Here is an 18586-nt window from a genome sequence, read left to right as displayed (position 1 = left end):
GGCAGATGAGCAGATGGACGGACGGACGCACAGACGGACAGACGAATGCACGGATGGACGCACGGACAGATGGAGGGGCGCGCGGATGGATGCACGGACGGACGGAAGCAAGAACGAACGGCATGGACGGCCCGACGGACGCTTCGCCCCACTCATCATCATTTACTCCATGCATATACGGTGATTTTTTTTCTGAATCATCTTAGATGCCTTGCGGCAGTAGCGTTTAATGTGTACGACGTACCGGCAGCCCCAACGAGTTTTTTTTTCTTTCAGAACACCTGTTTGAAAGGAGATTCATTGCAGAAAAATGTGGTGGTGTAGATAGTAAATTAACAGTCTCTGGGAGAGGTCTTCTCTCGGCCGTGGACATAAGAAGACCGATGAAGAAAATGATTATTATTAAATGAACAATAAAAGGAAACAATGACTTAGTTTAATTCATAAACTCCACTCTAACAACGCTAATATCACAAGTTTTAATATCATAAGTTCATTAATTGATTTGATTCATATGTGAGGTTTAACGTCCCAAAACCACCGTATGATTACGAGAGACGCCGTAGTGGAGGGATCCGGAAATTTCGACCACCTGGGGTTCTTTAACGTGCACCCAAATCTGAGCACACGGGCCTACAACATTTCCGCCTCCATCGGAAATGCAGCCGCCGCAGCCGGGATTCGATCCCGCGACCTGCGGTTCAGCAGCCGAGTACCTTAGCCACTAGACCACCGCGGCGGGGCCATAAGTTCATTATTAGCGAATAAAACTCGAATTGTAGTTCTGTTTTGAATTTCATGAATTTTGAAATGCGCACGTTTTCGCATTGCGCGTGACATGGGCTCGATTAAATTTTCTGAAACTTCGTATTTTAGGTCTGTGGCAGCCACAGATGACAATGTTCGACGCTAATAAACCGTGTAGAACCAAGTAGACGCCGTAGAAATCTGTGACGTCACGGTGTTTGGTGCGGGAATCCCAAAGTGGCGCCTCCAGCTACGTTTTTTAGATGCGGAGCATCTAATACTCGAGGCTTGTAGTGCGGCGCCGTCCGCAAGCTTCCTCCTCCTTCTTCCACCATCTGTGCATCCCTTCCTCCTCTACACACCGCGCGCGCTTCACTCCTCCACCATCTGTGCACCCTTCCTCCTCTACACACCGCGTGCGCTTCTCCTCTTCACGAACATTCGCTAGCTGTATAATGTAGCGCGCATGCGCCGTCACGCTTCGAGAACATCGGCAGCTGACGCGCGCGCATGCGCCGTTGCGCTTCTCCCCCTTTTCGAACATTCGACAGCTGACAGTGCATGCGCCGTCGCGCTGTATATATACTCAAGGTCGGCGCTCGCTCGCTCAGTTGCCGCTCGTCGGTTGGTTTGTACGGCGCGTCGACGTCCAAGGTCGCGGTGAAATGAATTCCAACGAATCCACAAACACAATGATCGACGTCCCTTCGACCAGCGCCGCCCTTTCGCATACGTGTGTACGTGTCCACTCATTTAACACCCCCTCCTACAACCACGTTAACCAATTTAGCCATCGACCCAAGTAAGTCGCACTTTAACACCCCGTTAACCAATTATATGCTCCGCATCCTCCTCAGTGTTCCCCCGAGGGAAGCTGCGGGCAATTTTTTTTCCGCGCGTTTTCTCGCTTACCTAGCGTCATCTCGCGGTAAGAGTGGCGTTTTCGGGACTGTAAAATGGTGCTTTACTAATACGCCAAAAGCCCTTTTTTTGCTTTGGTGTCTCTTTAATAGACCAACGTGCACGTATCGAACTTCGCGCTTTAATCGACGCTGCGATGTGTGGCATGCCTATATTACATACAGTGCGATGACTGTGGTGCCTAGAGAGCCCGGTGAAACTCCACACGCTGCCCCGTTTTCGACACGCCAAACCGCAGTTTTCAGTTGTGTAAGGTGCGCAGGAAACCATTACCAATCGATAAATAAATGTTCTACTCTCAATGTGCGACGCGTCACTAACTTCACTTATATATTTCGTACGAATGTATACTTTCCACGGTGGGAATTGAAGGTCGACAAGATTACGATGATGATTTCAGCCAAGTCAGTAACATTTGCTGCCAGGTTATACGTTAGCGATGCATAGTTAACGGCACAAACGTACCGTCAAGTAAAAAAGACACAGATTGCTGAACGGTGTCCTGTGTTTGCCCTCTGGTTATTCCGTCCTGCCTCATCTTCAATTCTTGCTGCATTTGTGCAGAATTCTTTACCGGCGAACAATTATGGTGGTGGTGGTGGTGCTTCTACCATGGCTCATACCCACTCGGGGAATTGGCCAAGAAATCATATGAATTTTTTATACATTTGAAGTAATAAATATTAAGAACGAAAGGAAAAAAGAATCTACTTAAAGATAGAAAAACCACAATAATTCTTTTCACCATTCAGACCCGACAGGATAGTCTTGATCTTGAGAATGAACGATGTTTGTTAGGGGCCTGTCGACTCTGGCACATACATACCCACTCTGGGTATGGGCCAAGAAAACTTGTAGCCTATGGATGTTGACCACACTATTGTTTACCAATCTATACCTTTTTATTTATATTTGGAAGAATATGGGAAGGTAGGCTATGTTAGAGCCGGCTATTCCAACACCATGGCAGTAGTGCGCAAGATGAATACACAAACAAGAAAAATTAGAAATAAAATAAGAAAAACAAACTATCATATTAAAAAAATGTCAGCACGAACATCGTCTTTATCCACTGGCGCATCAAATAAAAGGTCGCTTCACAAAGAAGGGCGACAGCGATGTGTCAACACAACAAAGCAATAAGATCTGAGATCAAGAAAGTGGGGTCCGAGCTATACTTGGTGCTTCCCGTTCAACTACGTCTTGCGCTAAATTTCTTAGACAACTTAGAAGTGTGGCAGCTTGGGCTAGTTGGTATGGCATGACGATAGTTATAGCGCGAGAACAAAACGACGACACAGAGACATGTGTCCTTCTTGTCTCTGTGTCGTCGTTTTGTTATCGCGCTATAACTATCATCGTTCTTAGACAAGTTTCACGTCTCTTTCGTCATTTGCGCAAACTTAAAAATTGTTGTGCAACAAATAGTAGATCATAGAGTTTGTATAAGAATTCATATTGAACAAAGAGCGAAGAAAAGCAAAAGTGACGACGAAGAAATTACAAACACGGAGTAGCCGTTAAAGAGAAAAACAAAATAACACAAATTTCCGGCCACGCGCCCAGCTAGGCAGGCTAGAATGGACACTGCCGTTCTTGAGCATGCCGAGGAGGAGAAGCCGTGTGTCGCGGTAGTGCCCCCGCTTCCTTCGATCGACTCCACGGCGGCGTCGCTCATGTCTCGAAGAAGCAGGCCCTCAACCCTGGAGGCTCTCGCCACGGACGTCATCGTGGTCCAGGTGCTACCGTTGCTAGAGCGAGTCGTGCTGGCCCAACCGGACGTCGGCGTAGACGACGCTCTGCCCGAGGACCGCAACCCTTTCGCGTCTTGCAAGCCGTCCATCATCGAGTCGCTCATTGAGAAGCTACAGAAGAAGCGAGGACACCTCAACCTGACCGGCCTGCAGTTTGAGATCCTCCTGTGCCGAGCGGGAGTCAAGAAGCTCGACCTGTTCCTCACCTCCGAGTTCCTGGCCCGAAAGGATGCACTGAGGTGATCTTGCCATGGGAATGTGTGTTCAATGTAGTCCACTGTTAATTGAACCGCGATCTCTGTCTTACGGGTCACTGTTAAAGGAGCACTGACAGAAAATATTTTTTGTCCTTTTTTTTTCTTTTTATTGTAATGGGTAGCTTATGACGCACGTATCACGGCTAGAAGCTTCGTTTGCGTTAGTGCACGATGGTTATTTATTTAGAGACGTTTTTAGAGCGCCCAGTCGCAGTTTTGGTTTCAGAGAGCACCGAGCTGGGCAGGAGAATTTCCGGGGGCAAGGTAAACACGTCTGCCCTCGTGACCGCGCTAAAACTGTGACGGGACCGCCCCGTGCAAGTGGGCATCGCACTGGCAGCGAGCACAGTCGGCAAGCAGAGCCTCCCAGCGGCGGCGGTCGCATTTCGATAGAGGCGAAACGGTATCTGTGCTATGTCAGTGGACGTTACGCAATACCAGTTGGTCGAGGAGACTTCCGGAGACCTCCACTTCGGCGTCGCTCACAATCAAATCGTGGTTTTGGGACGTGAAACCCCGCATATAAGCAAGCACAGCCAGCACACGCCAACCCGCAGATGCAGAGGAACAAGTCGCACGTAGCGTAAGCGCAAGGCACGTAGCGCAAGCAGCCAACATACACTCGTGACGTAGCTTTGTTTACACTTCCGGCGCGTTTTTGTCGGCGTCGCGAGGAACCCTGCATCTGGCTCAGTCGCACGACATGCATTTAGGAATGATTTCATAATATGTTCTAGGCTATATTTGCCCTTGATTTTTCGTATTGTGTATGTCTAGATGGATCTATACCCTACTCATTGCCTTGCCTTCAAAATTTTGTGTCAGTGCTCCTCTGAAGGGACACTCGGTTGTTTTTCTCGTATTGGTAACGTAGCCTTTCGCGATGCGGAAAACACCATTCTTGAGACGAGAACACACTTACAAACAAGTCCCGAGAAATATCATTGACAAAGAAAACCCCTTTTAAGTCCATGAAGTCATCATCAGGAATTTCGGCTGGAAATTTAAAATTGAAAACTTTGGCACTAATTTTCTCATATATTATTTAACCTTCTGTTGTAAAATAACAGACACTATAATATTCGGAGGATAATTTATTAGTCTAAACTACGTTATTGTCTCACTTTATTGGGCCCCTTGAACTAAACACTTCAACGCGCACCTTTGAATTTGCTGTCCCCCTAACTTCAAATGTATTTAGAAACATAGGCTGTGAACCACAAGAGTGGGTTCAAATGAGTCAGAACTGTGAACATCAGTATACATATGCAAATGTATGCCACTCTGTCTTTGCAAGAGAACGAAATCTGAACAAGCGCTTCACGCAAGTGTTCCACTTAACGGAGCATCCGTAAATACGCACACACCGCATCGTAGTTATACCCGAGTGCAATTGCAGGCACCGGTCGGTGAACTAACTCATGAGTTGACTCACTAGGACTCTCTGAGACTCAGATCACGCACGTGAGTCTGAGTCTCAGTGAGTCGGGTTGAGTACTGTTTTGATGAGTTTGAGAGTGAGGAAGTCCGATTGAACAAAATTTTTCGTGAGTGTGAGACCAAGTAAGTCCGGCTCCGGGAAAAACTTTGGCGAGCCTGAGTTCGAGTCAGTCCAAAGTGTGAGATATATTTCATGAATGAGTCATGAGTGAGCTCCACAGGATTTGCCGAACTATGACTGCAGGCGTCGCGTAACACTGTATCGATGCAAACACTCAGGAAAGTGTTACGTCATGCATGAGGGTCACTGGCAGGCATGCATTTGTCTCATGGATGAAACGGCACGCATCACACTCCCGCGTTTTTTTATGACAGGGAACCCCTGCGTACAACAGCGGACGTAGTACAACCTTGCGCCACACGTATCGCAAGCTTGTAATGGGCCGTCATTAGAGACAAGTGACTCAGCTTTACATTCCACTCAAACCAGAGATGAAGACACACACACATCTGTCCAGCGGTGCCTGAGTGCTGATACATATGTGTATGGTGTCATATCGGAAAGTGACGCACAGAATACAGTATATACTTAGCCACGTTTAGTAGACGTGTGTGAATATTCAAAAGTTTCGAATAACGAGTCGAATAGCATCGTATTCAGTTCGGTCCTCGAATCGAATAAGGTATATTCAAATTACCGAATATTTTTTAGTACTTTTTCAAATAATTCACCTCAACGGGAGAACTCCAAAGCAAGAACACGTCGGAAAATCGAGTGATCATTTTTGTTCTTTTTTAAATAAATGATAGCCAAAGTGCATACAGTTCAAGCTTTTAGGTGTCTATATAGAATGTCACACACGCATCACCGGATGAAGAAATTTTTCCTTATTAAGTATAAACTAGAGCGTCGCTGAAGCGATTATGTCCTCAACCAATTATCGCGATATTCATGGCTCTACGTCATGAAGTATAATATTCCTGGATAATTAATGTTTCAAAGCTGGTGATGAAGCACCACCTCGAATACTGAAGTCACTGCTCCATTCATGCTACAATTAAAACAACAGTAATTAGGATAACTAATTTTTTAACAACAGCATACACGTGGTTTGGTCCACAAAAAAGTTACAGCTCTTACAAAAAAAAAAAGACCCTTGGGCCACCTCTCTTGATGGGGTGTAAAGAAGCAGCCATGCGTACACATATCTATATTTCATTTGTTATATTATACCGATGCACATTCGATTCTAAATATCGCTCATTATTTGCACACCCCTAACATAAAGAAACGATGCGACTGAAAAGGATTGGCGCCATATTTAGTTTGTGCAATTCACTTTGCGCAATTCACGATTAAACAACACAGCGTGCGTCCTTGCAAAATGCGTTTGCGTAGATAAACATAAGTGAGACACAAAAACGCGCCTTCCAGTGGAGCGGAAGTATGCTGCCAGAGTCATTTTATGGTCTACTACATGAGGTATCACTGACATTTGATAATGTTAAGCAAGCCTGCCGAAAAAAAAAAAAACTTTTCTGTACCAGCCACTGAATGTAAGGAAACGTAGCTCTGGGCGTGTAGGGGATGTTTCGTTTAAAGATGGAAGGGCGGCAGTTTTCCCGACAGCACCCGCCCTTCCCATTCGCCGAGCGTGAACGAGAAGTCTTGTAATGAACGATAACATGAAAATGAAGCAGTGACTTGCTTCTTATCGGCTTGGCGTCCCCCTGTGTGCGCACTTCAATCGAAGTCGCGCATTTTCCCGGGCTCGGCCGCGGCGGTCTGGTGGCTAAGGTACTCAGCTGCTGACCCGCAGGTCACTGGATCGAATGCCGGCTGCGGCGGCTGCATTTCCGATGGAGGCGGAAACGTTGTAGGCCCGTGTGCTCAGATTTGGGGGCACGTTAAAGAACCTCAGGAGGTCGAAATTTCCGGAGCCCTACACTACGGCGTCTCTTATAATCATATCGTGGTTTTGGGACGGTAAACTCCACATATCAATCAATCATTTTCCCGGCGTCTACTGGTGTGCAAACAGGCTTTAATGGGTAAAAATAAAGTTAGATTGTTCTTCAAGGGCACGATATACTTAACGCAAAAAGTACGTTTTGTTGAGCCAATGTACACAAAGTGCGAAAGGATACTTTGAAATCCGTGACGTCACACTTACATTCATGTGCGAAGTTTTAGGCACGCAATTTAAAAACAAGCGCTTCACTTTCATTTTGTCATCAATTAATTGATTGATATGTGGGGTTTAACGTCCCAAAACAACCATATGATTATGAGAGACGCCGTAGTGGAGGGCTCCGGAAATTTCGACCACCTGGGGTTCTTTAACGTGTATACCGAAATATGAACACACGGGCCTACAACATTTCCGCCTCCATCGGAAATGCAGCCGCCGCAGCCGGGATTCAAGCCCACGACCAGCGGGTCAGCAGCCGAGTACCTTAGCCACTAGACCACCGCCTGTCATCAAATAATAAACAGCCAACGATGAAGTTGACGATGGGTGAGTTTTCTACGAGTGTTTATGAGCCATAACTATTAAAAAAATAGGCAGAGACTGCTGCGCCGCGCGGCGCATGAGCCATTCCCACACAGAAACGGCTGCTGCGCCGCACGGAAGTGACGTGTGCATTTTCCGGTTAGGCGCTTTGTTTGAATAGTTGGGAGTGTCTAGCGGTACGTCTAGACATAACGATAAAAGCCGTTAAATTTACGTCCATACAAAAAAGTGAACAAAAATGTTATTCAGGTTTAGCGTGCAACAATACAAAACCGGCTTGTTTGTCATCTCAAGCCGATCGGCAGCTGTGGCGTAGTTAGTTAAAGCAACACATGAACTGGTGAGGTCGGTGGTTGAAGTCCCATTGCAGTTATCGATACTTTTTCTTCTTTTTTTTTTGTTCACGCATGTATTGTTTTAACATTTGCGCCTCCTAATTAGCCCGACTTGCTGCTGGTGGTGGTGGTCCCGTCCACAAGCCCTTTAATATTGGAACTTCGATGACTTTTGCAGGATTGACTATATTTATTATGATAAAGTGTTTTGCGAATTAGTGCTCTTAATCGGCGAGATGCAAAAAAACACAAAAAAATCGAATGCAGCTGGCTGCATTGGTTTCTTGGGCACAGGAATGTGGATTTCCACGGTTTATCAAAGTTTTGATGAGAGAAAGGTGCACTGCAACGTAGTCTCGAGCAACTTTTTTTATGTCGCTCAGTGTACCATCACCTAACGAGGTAACCGGCAGGCCGTTTTCTTTAAACATACTGACGTGTCACCGCAATGTTCTCGGCGATCAGCACTTGATAAACAATGCCCAAGGGCAAGTGCCGACGGCGTTAGCCCATCTAACTACAAAACAGCTTGTCTGCCTTGCTCAATAACACGTGCGGCCTGTGACAGCACGGGAGCATTCCCGTAGCAACCGAGGAGAACGGCCGTACGTGTTCGCACTTGACAAAACAGACAGCAATGCAGTAGCTCTGGCCTTCGGAGATCACAGGCTTCGTAAGAACATTACAATAAAGTTGTTTTCATTCATCGTATGAACACTTCACCGACGCACTGGGGTTTCATGCATGTGCGTCCGGTCAGTCACACGTGAACCCTGCGAAAGCATTTATTTCATCGTCGACCTTGTCCTTCGCGACAAGCAAAACTCGGCAGCAAGAACACTTTCTCCTTTGACAACACCACGCTTGGCATTGCAATCTAGAAAATGCAGTACGTCCAACGACTGTAATCCGCACATCATACTGAGAAACTTTATGGCGCACACACTCAGATGAAGCTGCGGCGCGGTGGATGGCCCCGCTAGCTCCAACCACCAGGTTCAACTAAGCATCCAGTAATGACATGAAGCAGCGACGACACTCCAGTCCTCGTTGGGAGTGGCCTAGGCCATGGCCACGATTTCATCGGAGTTTTCACCATCAACACATCGCAGGCGGCTACCATCTTGCTGTGTTTACCTTTCGCAGCCGCAGTGCCCATGGCGCCCCCTGTATTCAAAATACTTGTAATATGTATTTAAATAACAAACCTAAACTAATTGACTCGTTAAACACATGTTTAGTAAAAATTTTGTAAGTTTAACGCATTACGCACGAATAATTTACACGTTTAACTAGCTTTAGGTAATATTTTTAAGTGACGTCACTTCCGTGCAGTGCAGAAGCCATTCTTGTGTTAGGCTGGCTTCCTGTGTGGGGATGGCTGCTGCGCCGCGCGGCGCACAAGACGCTGCCAAAAAAATAATCCTCGCTACCTGGTGACTCAACGTCTAATGACTGACTAATCATTCGGACAACAAGTAACACAATCGAGCATCTGGCACATTTTAAGTGTATTCGTGGACTTTGCTTCATGTTCTGAACAAAAACCTGCTGCTCAGACATCATGCCACTGTGAACAAGGGAACCGTGCGGATCCCGAAATGTCATTTTGGATTTGTTTTGACAGTTACCTGTTTTTTTGTTTTTTTAAACAATGCCTTTATCTAACAGATGCTATTTCATGGAACTCTTGTCTACATAAGCCTAAACTAACTCAGCCTTTGAACTCTATAGAGTCCCTTAACGTAACTCTTGATTAAAGTTGTTGTCGCACGCGACTGTCGCAGATTCTCCCGCATGTTCCGTCGCATCAGCACTTTCGGCGCCGAGCTGACGGACCTGTCGCTCGAGTTCTACCTGACGTGCCACAACGACGAGCTGTGCGCCATGCTGGCCACGCTGCCCAACCTGCGCCACTTCCTGGTCGCCTTCGAGAACCTCTCCGACCGCGTGCTCGAGGCCCTCGGCGAGATGTGCCCGCAGCTGCAGAAGCTCACGCTCTGCGAAACGCCCCAGGTCGGTTATGCACTTTGGGACAACGCACCCTGACGCAACTATCAGAGAGAGGGTATTGGGTTCGAAACTTGGGACACTATGTCAGAATATGAACGATACAGTCTCCCTCTCTTGTTTTATATGCAAAGCATCTTATGGTCCAGTTGAATCTGGTGTGCTGCGTGACCACCCTTACTGATCATGCGCGTCTCCTGCCCTCTCCCACGTTCACCCCTGCCCCCTCTCTCACCTCACAACGCCATCGACGCAGGCGGTGTCTGCTAGCGAGTTTCTTGATTAAAAGACTCGACTGTTCGGGCTGCACAACCGTTCACTGGCAACCCCGTATATACAGGCACTGCATCCTGACCTCCAAGGTAGTGCATGTGGGAGATTTCTCCTGTGCGTGTTTAGTAAAAGCGGAGTGCTAGTCGCTGTTTTTAATCGGAGTCTTCTGTATCTCATTGCCCATTAGCAGTGATTGGAATGTTCCAGTTGGGAAACAGCGGTTCATCGTGGCGTAGTTTGAGCCTCTACAGGTTTCTGTCCTGCGCAACAACGCGATGAGCGCCAGAGTCAACACCGTCGCCAGTGTAAGCGTTGACGCCCGCTGCTTCACATCTGCACATGGTTTCCTTTAGTGGGAGCTGGAGTATTTTTTTAAAGTTTATATTCTCTTTTCCTCCCCACCTTCTTTCGGTACCTATCCCCCTATCCCCGTGCTTCGCATAAAAGTGGCCCCTACAGTGGGCCACTCTTGAGTGAACAAGGCTCCCGTACTAAAACGTCGTTTTTTTAGTGTTTTCTATATCTCTCCGTTTTGGTCGCAGTTCATTCATTTAGTTTTTAGTCATATTGTTGCTGCCGCCCACTTCCAGTATAATATCGTGACGTGGGGTTGTTCGTTTACTATCCTTAAATTCCTTTCATAGAGTGGCCATCCTTGTATATCCCGGATCACGAAAAAAAAAGGCTTATGTGCTGTGGAATCTGACGTCGTTAGCCTCAACTTATCTCCTTTTATCATAGCGTTACTTTTCTTACTTTACGCAAAACGTAACTTTACTGGCATTCTTTTTCATCACTTGAAAAATAATGTCAAAATGCCTCCATATTTCATTCACTCCACGCACTCTTCTGCACCGCCGCGGTGGTCTGGTGGCTAAGGTACTCGGCTGCTGACCCGCAGATCGCGGGGTCAAATCCCGGCTGCGGCGGCTGCATTTCCGATGGAAGCTGAAATGTTGTAGGCCCGTGTGCTGAAGTTTGGGTGCACGTTAAAGAAGCCCAGGTGGTCGTAATTTCCGGAGCCCTCCATGGACTACGGCGTCTCTCTTAATCATATATGGTGGTTTTGGGACGTTAAACCCTACATATCAATCAATCAATCAATCAATCAATCTATCTATCAGTCAATCAATAAATCAATCAATAAATCCATGCACTCTTCTATTGGTTGACTGTTTCCAAACGCATATACTGTATACATCAATTCAAATGGCGGAGAAAGAACACAATCCTGGGCGGGACTTGTTTTGAACTTTAACCCACACTGTGTTAGCAACTTCTGTCTTAGCTAGTTACCCTATAGTACCCTACCTATAGTTTACAATTAATGACAACAATAATGACGACGATGACGGGTATTGGAAGGCGGTCAATAAATCAGGTTACATGTTGCGACGTGACGTCGTCCTAGCCATCACTACACAGCACCGTCACCTTTGAAGATCCGCACGCCACGCAAAGATGTTCATGTGAAGGAACTTCTATTTAGCAACGCTATGCATATTTCGTTAAAACTGGGTTTTCTCGTCGCTCACGCGGAACCGTCCCGTAGATCACAGACGCCGGTCTGCGGTCACTGGTGGATGAAACGGGAACCAGGGGCTGCCGGCACCTGGTGTACATCTCGATAGAGGGCGCGCCGGTGGGCGTCACCGTCAGGAGCGTCGTGTACCTGCTCGAGAAGCTGCCCCACCTGGAGGCCATCCACCTGCCGTCGCTGGACAAGGCGCTAGTGGTGCTCAACGAGATCAAGCCACCGGACTTCAAGCTGGCCCTGCGCGAGTACAAGGACGTCAACGTCTACGCTGTGCAGACCTCGGTGAGGCCCACCATGCGCGAGTTCCTCGCCAAGAGCATCGAGCTGTGTCCCCGGCTGCAGGCCATCGACATCGAGGTGAAGACTTCGGACGACATCTCCCCCCTCAGGCTGCTCGTCGGCCTCACCGAGCTGTCCATTCGAACAGCCGAGTCCACCTCGGAGTGGTTCTTCTACACTCAGCTCGAACCGGTTCTGCAGGTATTCCTAAACCCTTGCTTGCTTTCCTAATCCGTGGTCCGACTATTCTATAGATTCCCAACGGAAAGACCCTATCGTTGGGTTTCACCAGAAATTCTTATCTATTGATTATTTTACCCGAGACATTTGGGCGTCACCATCTTACTGTAAAGGCGCCGTTTTCTTGTTTATGTATATTAAGATGGGAATCATTAAGGTCATGAAACATCGTATGCATTAACTCAAGTGTTTTCATGTGTATGTGTCTACCGCAACACTGTCGGCTTGGTTGTTAAAGATGCACAACACCAAGGTGAATAGCCCAGCATGGCGGCACTGAAACCCCTCCTTAAAATAGTCTACACATTGACGCAGCCACGAGGTTGTGGGGGATGTTTATGAGGATTGAACCACACACCTGTTTTCTCCGGATCCTTTACGTTTTTATGTATATATACACATGAACTCATGCAAACAAACAAAACAAACAAACGAACGAACAAACAAAATATCACAGCATATTCACAGAGTGAATGATGATGACTGGGGCGAAGCATCTGTCCTTCTGTCTGAGTGTTTGTGTCTGTCCGTCCGTCCGTGCGTACGTTCATCCGTCCATGCGTACGTCCATCCGTCCGTGTGTCTGTCCGTTCGTGCATGCGTTCATTGCGCCGCCTGGCTCCTCCACTCCACTTCGTCCATGCCCCACCAACGATCCACCACGTACGGCGATGATGCAGGAGACAGAGAGGTACCCCTTCCTCGTGCACCGAGGCACAACCCGCGCAGCAGCCAATCGGAGAGTAGCGGTATAGCGCCATCTTCTTTTTCTCGACTCTTCTCCACAACCCGCGCAGCAGCCAATCGGAGAGTAGCGGTATAGCGCCATCTTCTTTTTCTCGACTCTTCTCTCGGTTACGCCTTACACAGGACAAGGTTAGACTAAGAGGAACCTCGCCCTTAAAAGACACGTATAAAGGGCGGCCATGACAAGTCTATGGCTTTAAGAATCAAGCATGGCTACGCCGAGGGAAAGGACGATCCCACACGCTTTTGTTCAAAATCTCATCCCCCCCCCCCGCCTGAACCCAGTGGTCTACGCCGTAGACACGTTAGCGAATGCGTAATATGCGCCCTCGCACCGAGTTTGATCGGTTCGCAGTGCCCAAATTTGCTTCTAGAGCTTGTGACGGGCACCTAAAGGAATACTGAAGCCAAACACTCAATCAGCTCATGCTCATAAGATACTCTATACACCATATTTTTGTCTCGGCTTGTCTTTTATAAGAACACAAAATGGTCAAAATTTTATGTTTATATTTCGCGCTGATAGTTGAGCACCTGAATGTCTGCGTGACGTCACCGATTTAATGTCTTTTATTCTGTTTTTTTTCCTCACCACATTGGGGCCATAAAATTTAGCTGAAGATTCTAGGTATTCAACTCCCTTAGAACACGAAGCAATCGATTTTTACCGCCAAAATCTGCTAATGGTTTCGAAAGGGATATTGTCCACTGGGAGTTAGCATGGAAAACCCAAAACTGCATTGCAGCCTGCATTTTTTTTTTGTAGCGTAAGCTACACTGGCCGAGGTTGAGCAGCTTCACGTGGCTTATCGAGAGTGGCGCTACCTTAGCCGTGCTGCGCATGTCTGAGGAGCAGTTACGTCACACGGGGCACAGCTGGAAGCTCCTGGAGTGACGTGTCACTCTACAAACAGTGCGCTGACGCTTGACCCGTGTGAGGTTGCTGGCTAGTCCGTCTGTTCGCCCGTCTGCTTGTCCACCCGTCTGTCTTTAACTCACGCTACGCATATCCTTGCATAGCTGAGCTAAGCCACTGCTAATGTTTTGGCGCGTTTTTGCACTTACCAAGCGAATGCTTGGGTTTAACGTACCAAACCAAGCTATCATTACATGGGGCGCCGTAGTTTAGGGACGCCACCTAAAGTTTCTTAACTTGCACCTAACACTATAGGTACACTTCCCTCAATAGTTTTTACCATCGGAAACGCTGCCGCCGCGATCAGGGTTCAATTGTTACCTTTGGGTCAGCAGTGGTGCTCTCTAGCCACTATAGTCGGGCAGCATGAGGGGTATTTGCACGAAGGACAAGTTCTCTAGGATCAAGGCCTGTGGTGTCCTATCCTGCATTGACACTGAAACTCCAGGTGGCCGCCATCGTGACGTACTGTATGTGACGTCACGTGAAAACTAATCTATGCAGCCACATCATAACATACGTTCAACGGCGTTTTTGTTAGTAAGGCACATAATGTCCTCAATTACTTCTTGCGATAATAACGAAAGAAAAATTAAAATTTTGTTGGTAAAAACATAGAACAACTTTTTGTTGCGAATGCATCGACTGCAAGTAGTCTCGCTAGCTTCCGCAACGTTGCACATGATGTGTGAAACGGGGTATAGTGACATCCGCTCACGCGGAGAATCCCCCACAAATGTACCCCGCTCACACGGCCGAAATGGATGGAGGGGGCGACAGCATTATCGTGCAGACTGCTCTGGTGTCCTGTACGGCCCCGTTTCAGCAGCTGCTAACGACGAAATAATCGCCAGCGCCCGGTTGCTTTCTGCCGGAGCAAATGCAACGATGTGGCCCAAGGTGCCAGTGACGCCCAAGGTGTCAGTGACGTCTAGTTCAACTTCAAACCTCGCTGTTGCCTGTGATCAACCAATGGCTTTCCTTTGCTCCACCAAAAGTGCCCGTTTTATTTTCCTCCTCTTTCAGGAAGCCGGTCTTGGGCTGACCTCACTCAAGCTGGCAATGCCGGACGTCGACCTGGCCGCCGTGGACGCGGCCTGCCCAAGCATCAAGACGCTGCAGCTCATAGCCATCAACATGTGCTGGAGGCGCAACGGCGTCAAGCTGAGGGACCAGCCGTTCGGCGACCTCGAGGCTCTGTTCCTAGACCCTGAGAGCCCGCACTCCATCAAGCCGCGAGACCTGGCCCTGCTGCTGCACGGGTCGTACGCCCTCAAGGAGTTCGTGCTCGGTTGCTGCGACTGCTTTGATGACGTCTTCGTCATGGAGTGCCTGCAGAGGGGCCTCTTCAGGAATCTGACTCGCCTCGAGTTGCACAACCAGCGCACGGTCGGCATCCTGGGCATCCAGCAACTGGTGTTGCTCGACGAAGTCCTCGAGTCGCTCACGCTCAAGGACTGCAGTGCGCTGAGCGCGGACGACCTCGCCTTTTTAACGGGGTCGGCGTGCACGCTCAACTTTCAGCTCAAGGTGCAGTCGTGACGTGTCATGGGGAAACGGTGTTCGAACGAACGAGCAAACAGCTAGCCCTAGCAGCAGCGACAGTTGACGCAAAGTTGTCTTAACGTTATGAACGTCTCCTCATCGTTATGGAAATGATGCGCACTACTAGGGTTACAGTGTACTAGTAGTGGTTCTAGTACACTCTACTAGGGTAGCACGCTGCAGTGGACGCGCGCGACGGCAGCCCCACACCTAAGTAGTGGTCGACTGGTGAAACATTGTCGTTTTCTCACGTGTGGACAAGGCATCGACGAACTCGGGGAGCATGTGACGGACAGTGGGCGTGGTTGTTTTTTTTTATTGTTCGCCGAACAGCATTAAAGTCACGTCCGATTGGTTCGTTCACAAACATCGGCGTTCTGTCAGACCAGCAGAACATTGATCAAATCATCTTTGAGATTGAAAGCTTGAACGGTGTTCAACCGCTGAGCTTAGTTCGGCACCTCAAAGACAAAAAGAAACGGGACGTGACTTTTAATTGGGGCAGGCTTGATCGCCTGTAGCGGCAATAGCCTGAGACTGTGCGTTTCATTGATCTGTTCGAGAAAAAACTTAAAAGTATATATGTCTTTAACAAAAAGCTACTACAAACATCCGTCTTCAACTGAGTACTTCACAGATGTTGATGAAGATTGGCGCAGATATTTAGCACGTGTTCCTGGTAATTCAATAACAGTTTCAGAGAGATGTCATTAGATTTTTTTTACTTTTTACGTTTTACTATTCTGCACTTTGTGCCATGCCTGGAAAACTTTAAAAATGCATTGAAAAGCGAGATGAATGTCTGCTCCACAACTGCATGCTTGCTTAGTAATGTAACATCACTGCTTAATTTTGTTTTGCAACACAAAGTTCTTGCATTGCGAATCTTATTCATGTACATATTGGGCACACTCTAGTCACTTAATAAAATTATAAAGGGTCAAATTAAGAAAGAATGTCAAGGCATGCATTGTAGTGTAAGGCACATGACAAAAGAAACAGTCGAGATAGACCGAATGGTTACTAAGAAAAGGGCTGCACGAACTTGGCAGGCATGTGAACATCTCCCCGAAGGGAACCCTGATGGGATGCGAAGCAGCAGCGTTGCGCACGGGTTGAACGGCGCTAACGCGGGCGCTGTGGTGACCGCTGGAAGGTCCGTTTGAAGCGATAGCTAGCGTGTAGGTCTTGTAGGTCACACATACAGTCATGTTGCAACGCGTACGTTAGGCGTGCGTCAGGCTTATTGCGCGTGAACCGACGAGTCGACGGTGTAGCGAGCGGACTGTGGTGGTGGTAGGGGTTAGAAAAGGAAGAAGGCACCTAATTTCTGCAGCCCGGTCGGGACCACAGCGCAGTGCCTTGCGAACGGACGAGCGGCAGCTGAGGGGGACGCGGTGAGCACGTGGCAGGCGAGGGAGTGAGTGACCTCAGTGCGGCAATGTGAGGGGAGCGTGACGTCAACGCGCAGCAGTAGTGTGACCTACTTGGCACCACGCCAACACCCGTGGTACGCTGTACGGAGGGACAGAGTTACACAGGCTGGCCAAAGAGCTGCATGCTCCGCATCTAAAATACATTTTCGAGAAAACTGCGGTAACATAAGGGGGGGGGGGGCGCTAAGTTAACTCCATACATTGATATTGCCGCGCCCGAAACAAAGAACGAAGACGATGTGCGCGCCAACAGCCTCGTGAAAAGGGGGAGTGAAGAAGACGACGTGCTTTTGTTTTTCTCGCCTGCTTTTGGCTCCTGGATAAAAACACACGCCGTCGGTTCTCGGACTCAACGTCTTGGTACACTGCTTACGTTGAACCGCGACACTGGTGGAGGTGCTGGGTAGCAAGCCTGTTGATGCTCAACACCCCACCTGGGAGCCGTTCATCAAGTCCCGACACGCAGCCACCTGTTACGACACCAGTGCACCGTTTCAGTCGGCGGTTGCTAGGCCTATCTCCTGAGCTGACCTCCTTCGACGAACATTCTACCAGGCATTACGTACCTCTACCAATGGCCTCCGCTAGCCAGCCACAGTTGGTCCAAGGGATACAAGGCAGCCCCGTTTCCAATTTAGCCCAGGTAACACTTCTTCAGCCGCTTGTGCCTGATCGCTTCAGTGGTGCCCCACACGAAGATGTTGAAGATTGGCTTGAGCATTACGAACGCGTTGCCGACATCAACCAGTGGAATGCTCAACAGAAGCTCGCCCGCACGTATTCCACTCTCGATGACGGCGCTCACACGTGGCTTGAGAATCGAGAAGGCCGTATATCCACATGGGATGACTTTCGTCAGCAGCTGATTGACACCTTTGCTAGCGTCGACCGTTGAGAGCGGGCTCAGCAGTTGCTCGAGTTAAGGCTTCAAAAACCTAACGAAACTGTGGCAATGTTTGCTGAAGACGTGACGCGCCTCTGTCGTCGGGCTGATCCCAACATGTCCGAGGAGAAGAAGTTGCGCTGCCTTATGCGCGGCGTGAAAGAACAACTGTTCGCTGGACTTGTGCGCAATGCCCCAACTACCGTGGCCGATTTTATAAGAGAAGCCACTGCCATTGAGCGTGCTCTGCACCAAAGATCGAGGCAATATGATTGCTCGTACACTATCACCCCAATCAACGCCGCTTCAGTGACTCTGGACAATCAGGGCTCCCTACGTGACCTTATCAGAGATATTGTCCGCGAAGAAATTCAGAAGCTCTGGACTCCTCCAGTGGATACACCAGTGACCGCCGTTGCCGCAGCCGTTCGTGACGAACTTAGGCACGCTTTTTCAGCAGCTGATCTCGGTCGCGATCAGCGTCAACTGAGTTACGCCGACGCTGTCCGCCGACCACCACCCGTCCCGCCTATTACATCATACTACCAGCCACCTACAGCCGCACCTTCGTCGCAACCATTGCAGGAGGCTTTGAGACGTCAGCCCATGTCTCTGATGTCTCCATGCTACCAGCCACCACTTGCCGCGCCTTACTCACCACCACGAGAGGACATAAGACGCCCACAATTTCGCAGAACGGACGCTTGGCGCACCGTCGATCGGCGCCCTCTCTGCTTCAACTGTGGTGCT

At 48.5% G+C, this 18586-nt stretch overlaps 1 protein-coding gene across 1 annotated transcript; it reads left to right on the top strand.

The window, feature by feature from the left end:
* The first annotated feature begins 3215 nt into the window (after positions 1-3215).
* LOC142768649 (uncharacterized) lies at positions 3216-16205 on the top strand. Its single transcript, XM_075870661.1, has 4 exons — positions 3216-3661; positions 9758-9986; positions 11806-12270; positions 14999-16205. Exons 1-4 carry the CDS (start codon positions 3249-3251, stop codon positions 15512-15514), a joined length of 1623 nt encoding a protein of 540 aa, XP_075726776.1. The 5' UTR covers positions 3216-3248; the 3' UTR covers positions 15515-16205.
* Positions 16206-18586: the final 2381 nt, after the last annotated feature.

Source organism: Rhipicephalus microplus, chromosome 8 (genome assembly GCF_043290135.1).
Source record: "Rhipicephalus microplus isolate Deutch F79 chromosome 8, USDA_Rmic, whole genome shotgun sequence".
NCBI classification, from domain to species: Eukaryota; Metazoa; Arthropoda; class Arachnida; order Ixodida; family Ixodidae; genus Rhipicephalus; species Rhipicephalus microplus.
Note: the sequence above shows the minus strand (reverse complement) of the source record. Positions and strands in the feature narration are given on the sequence as shown.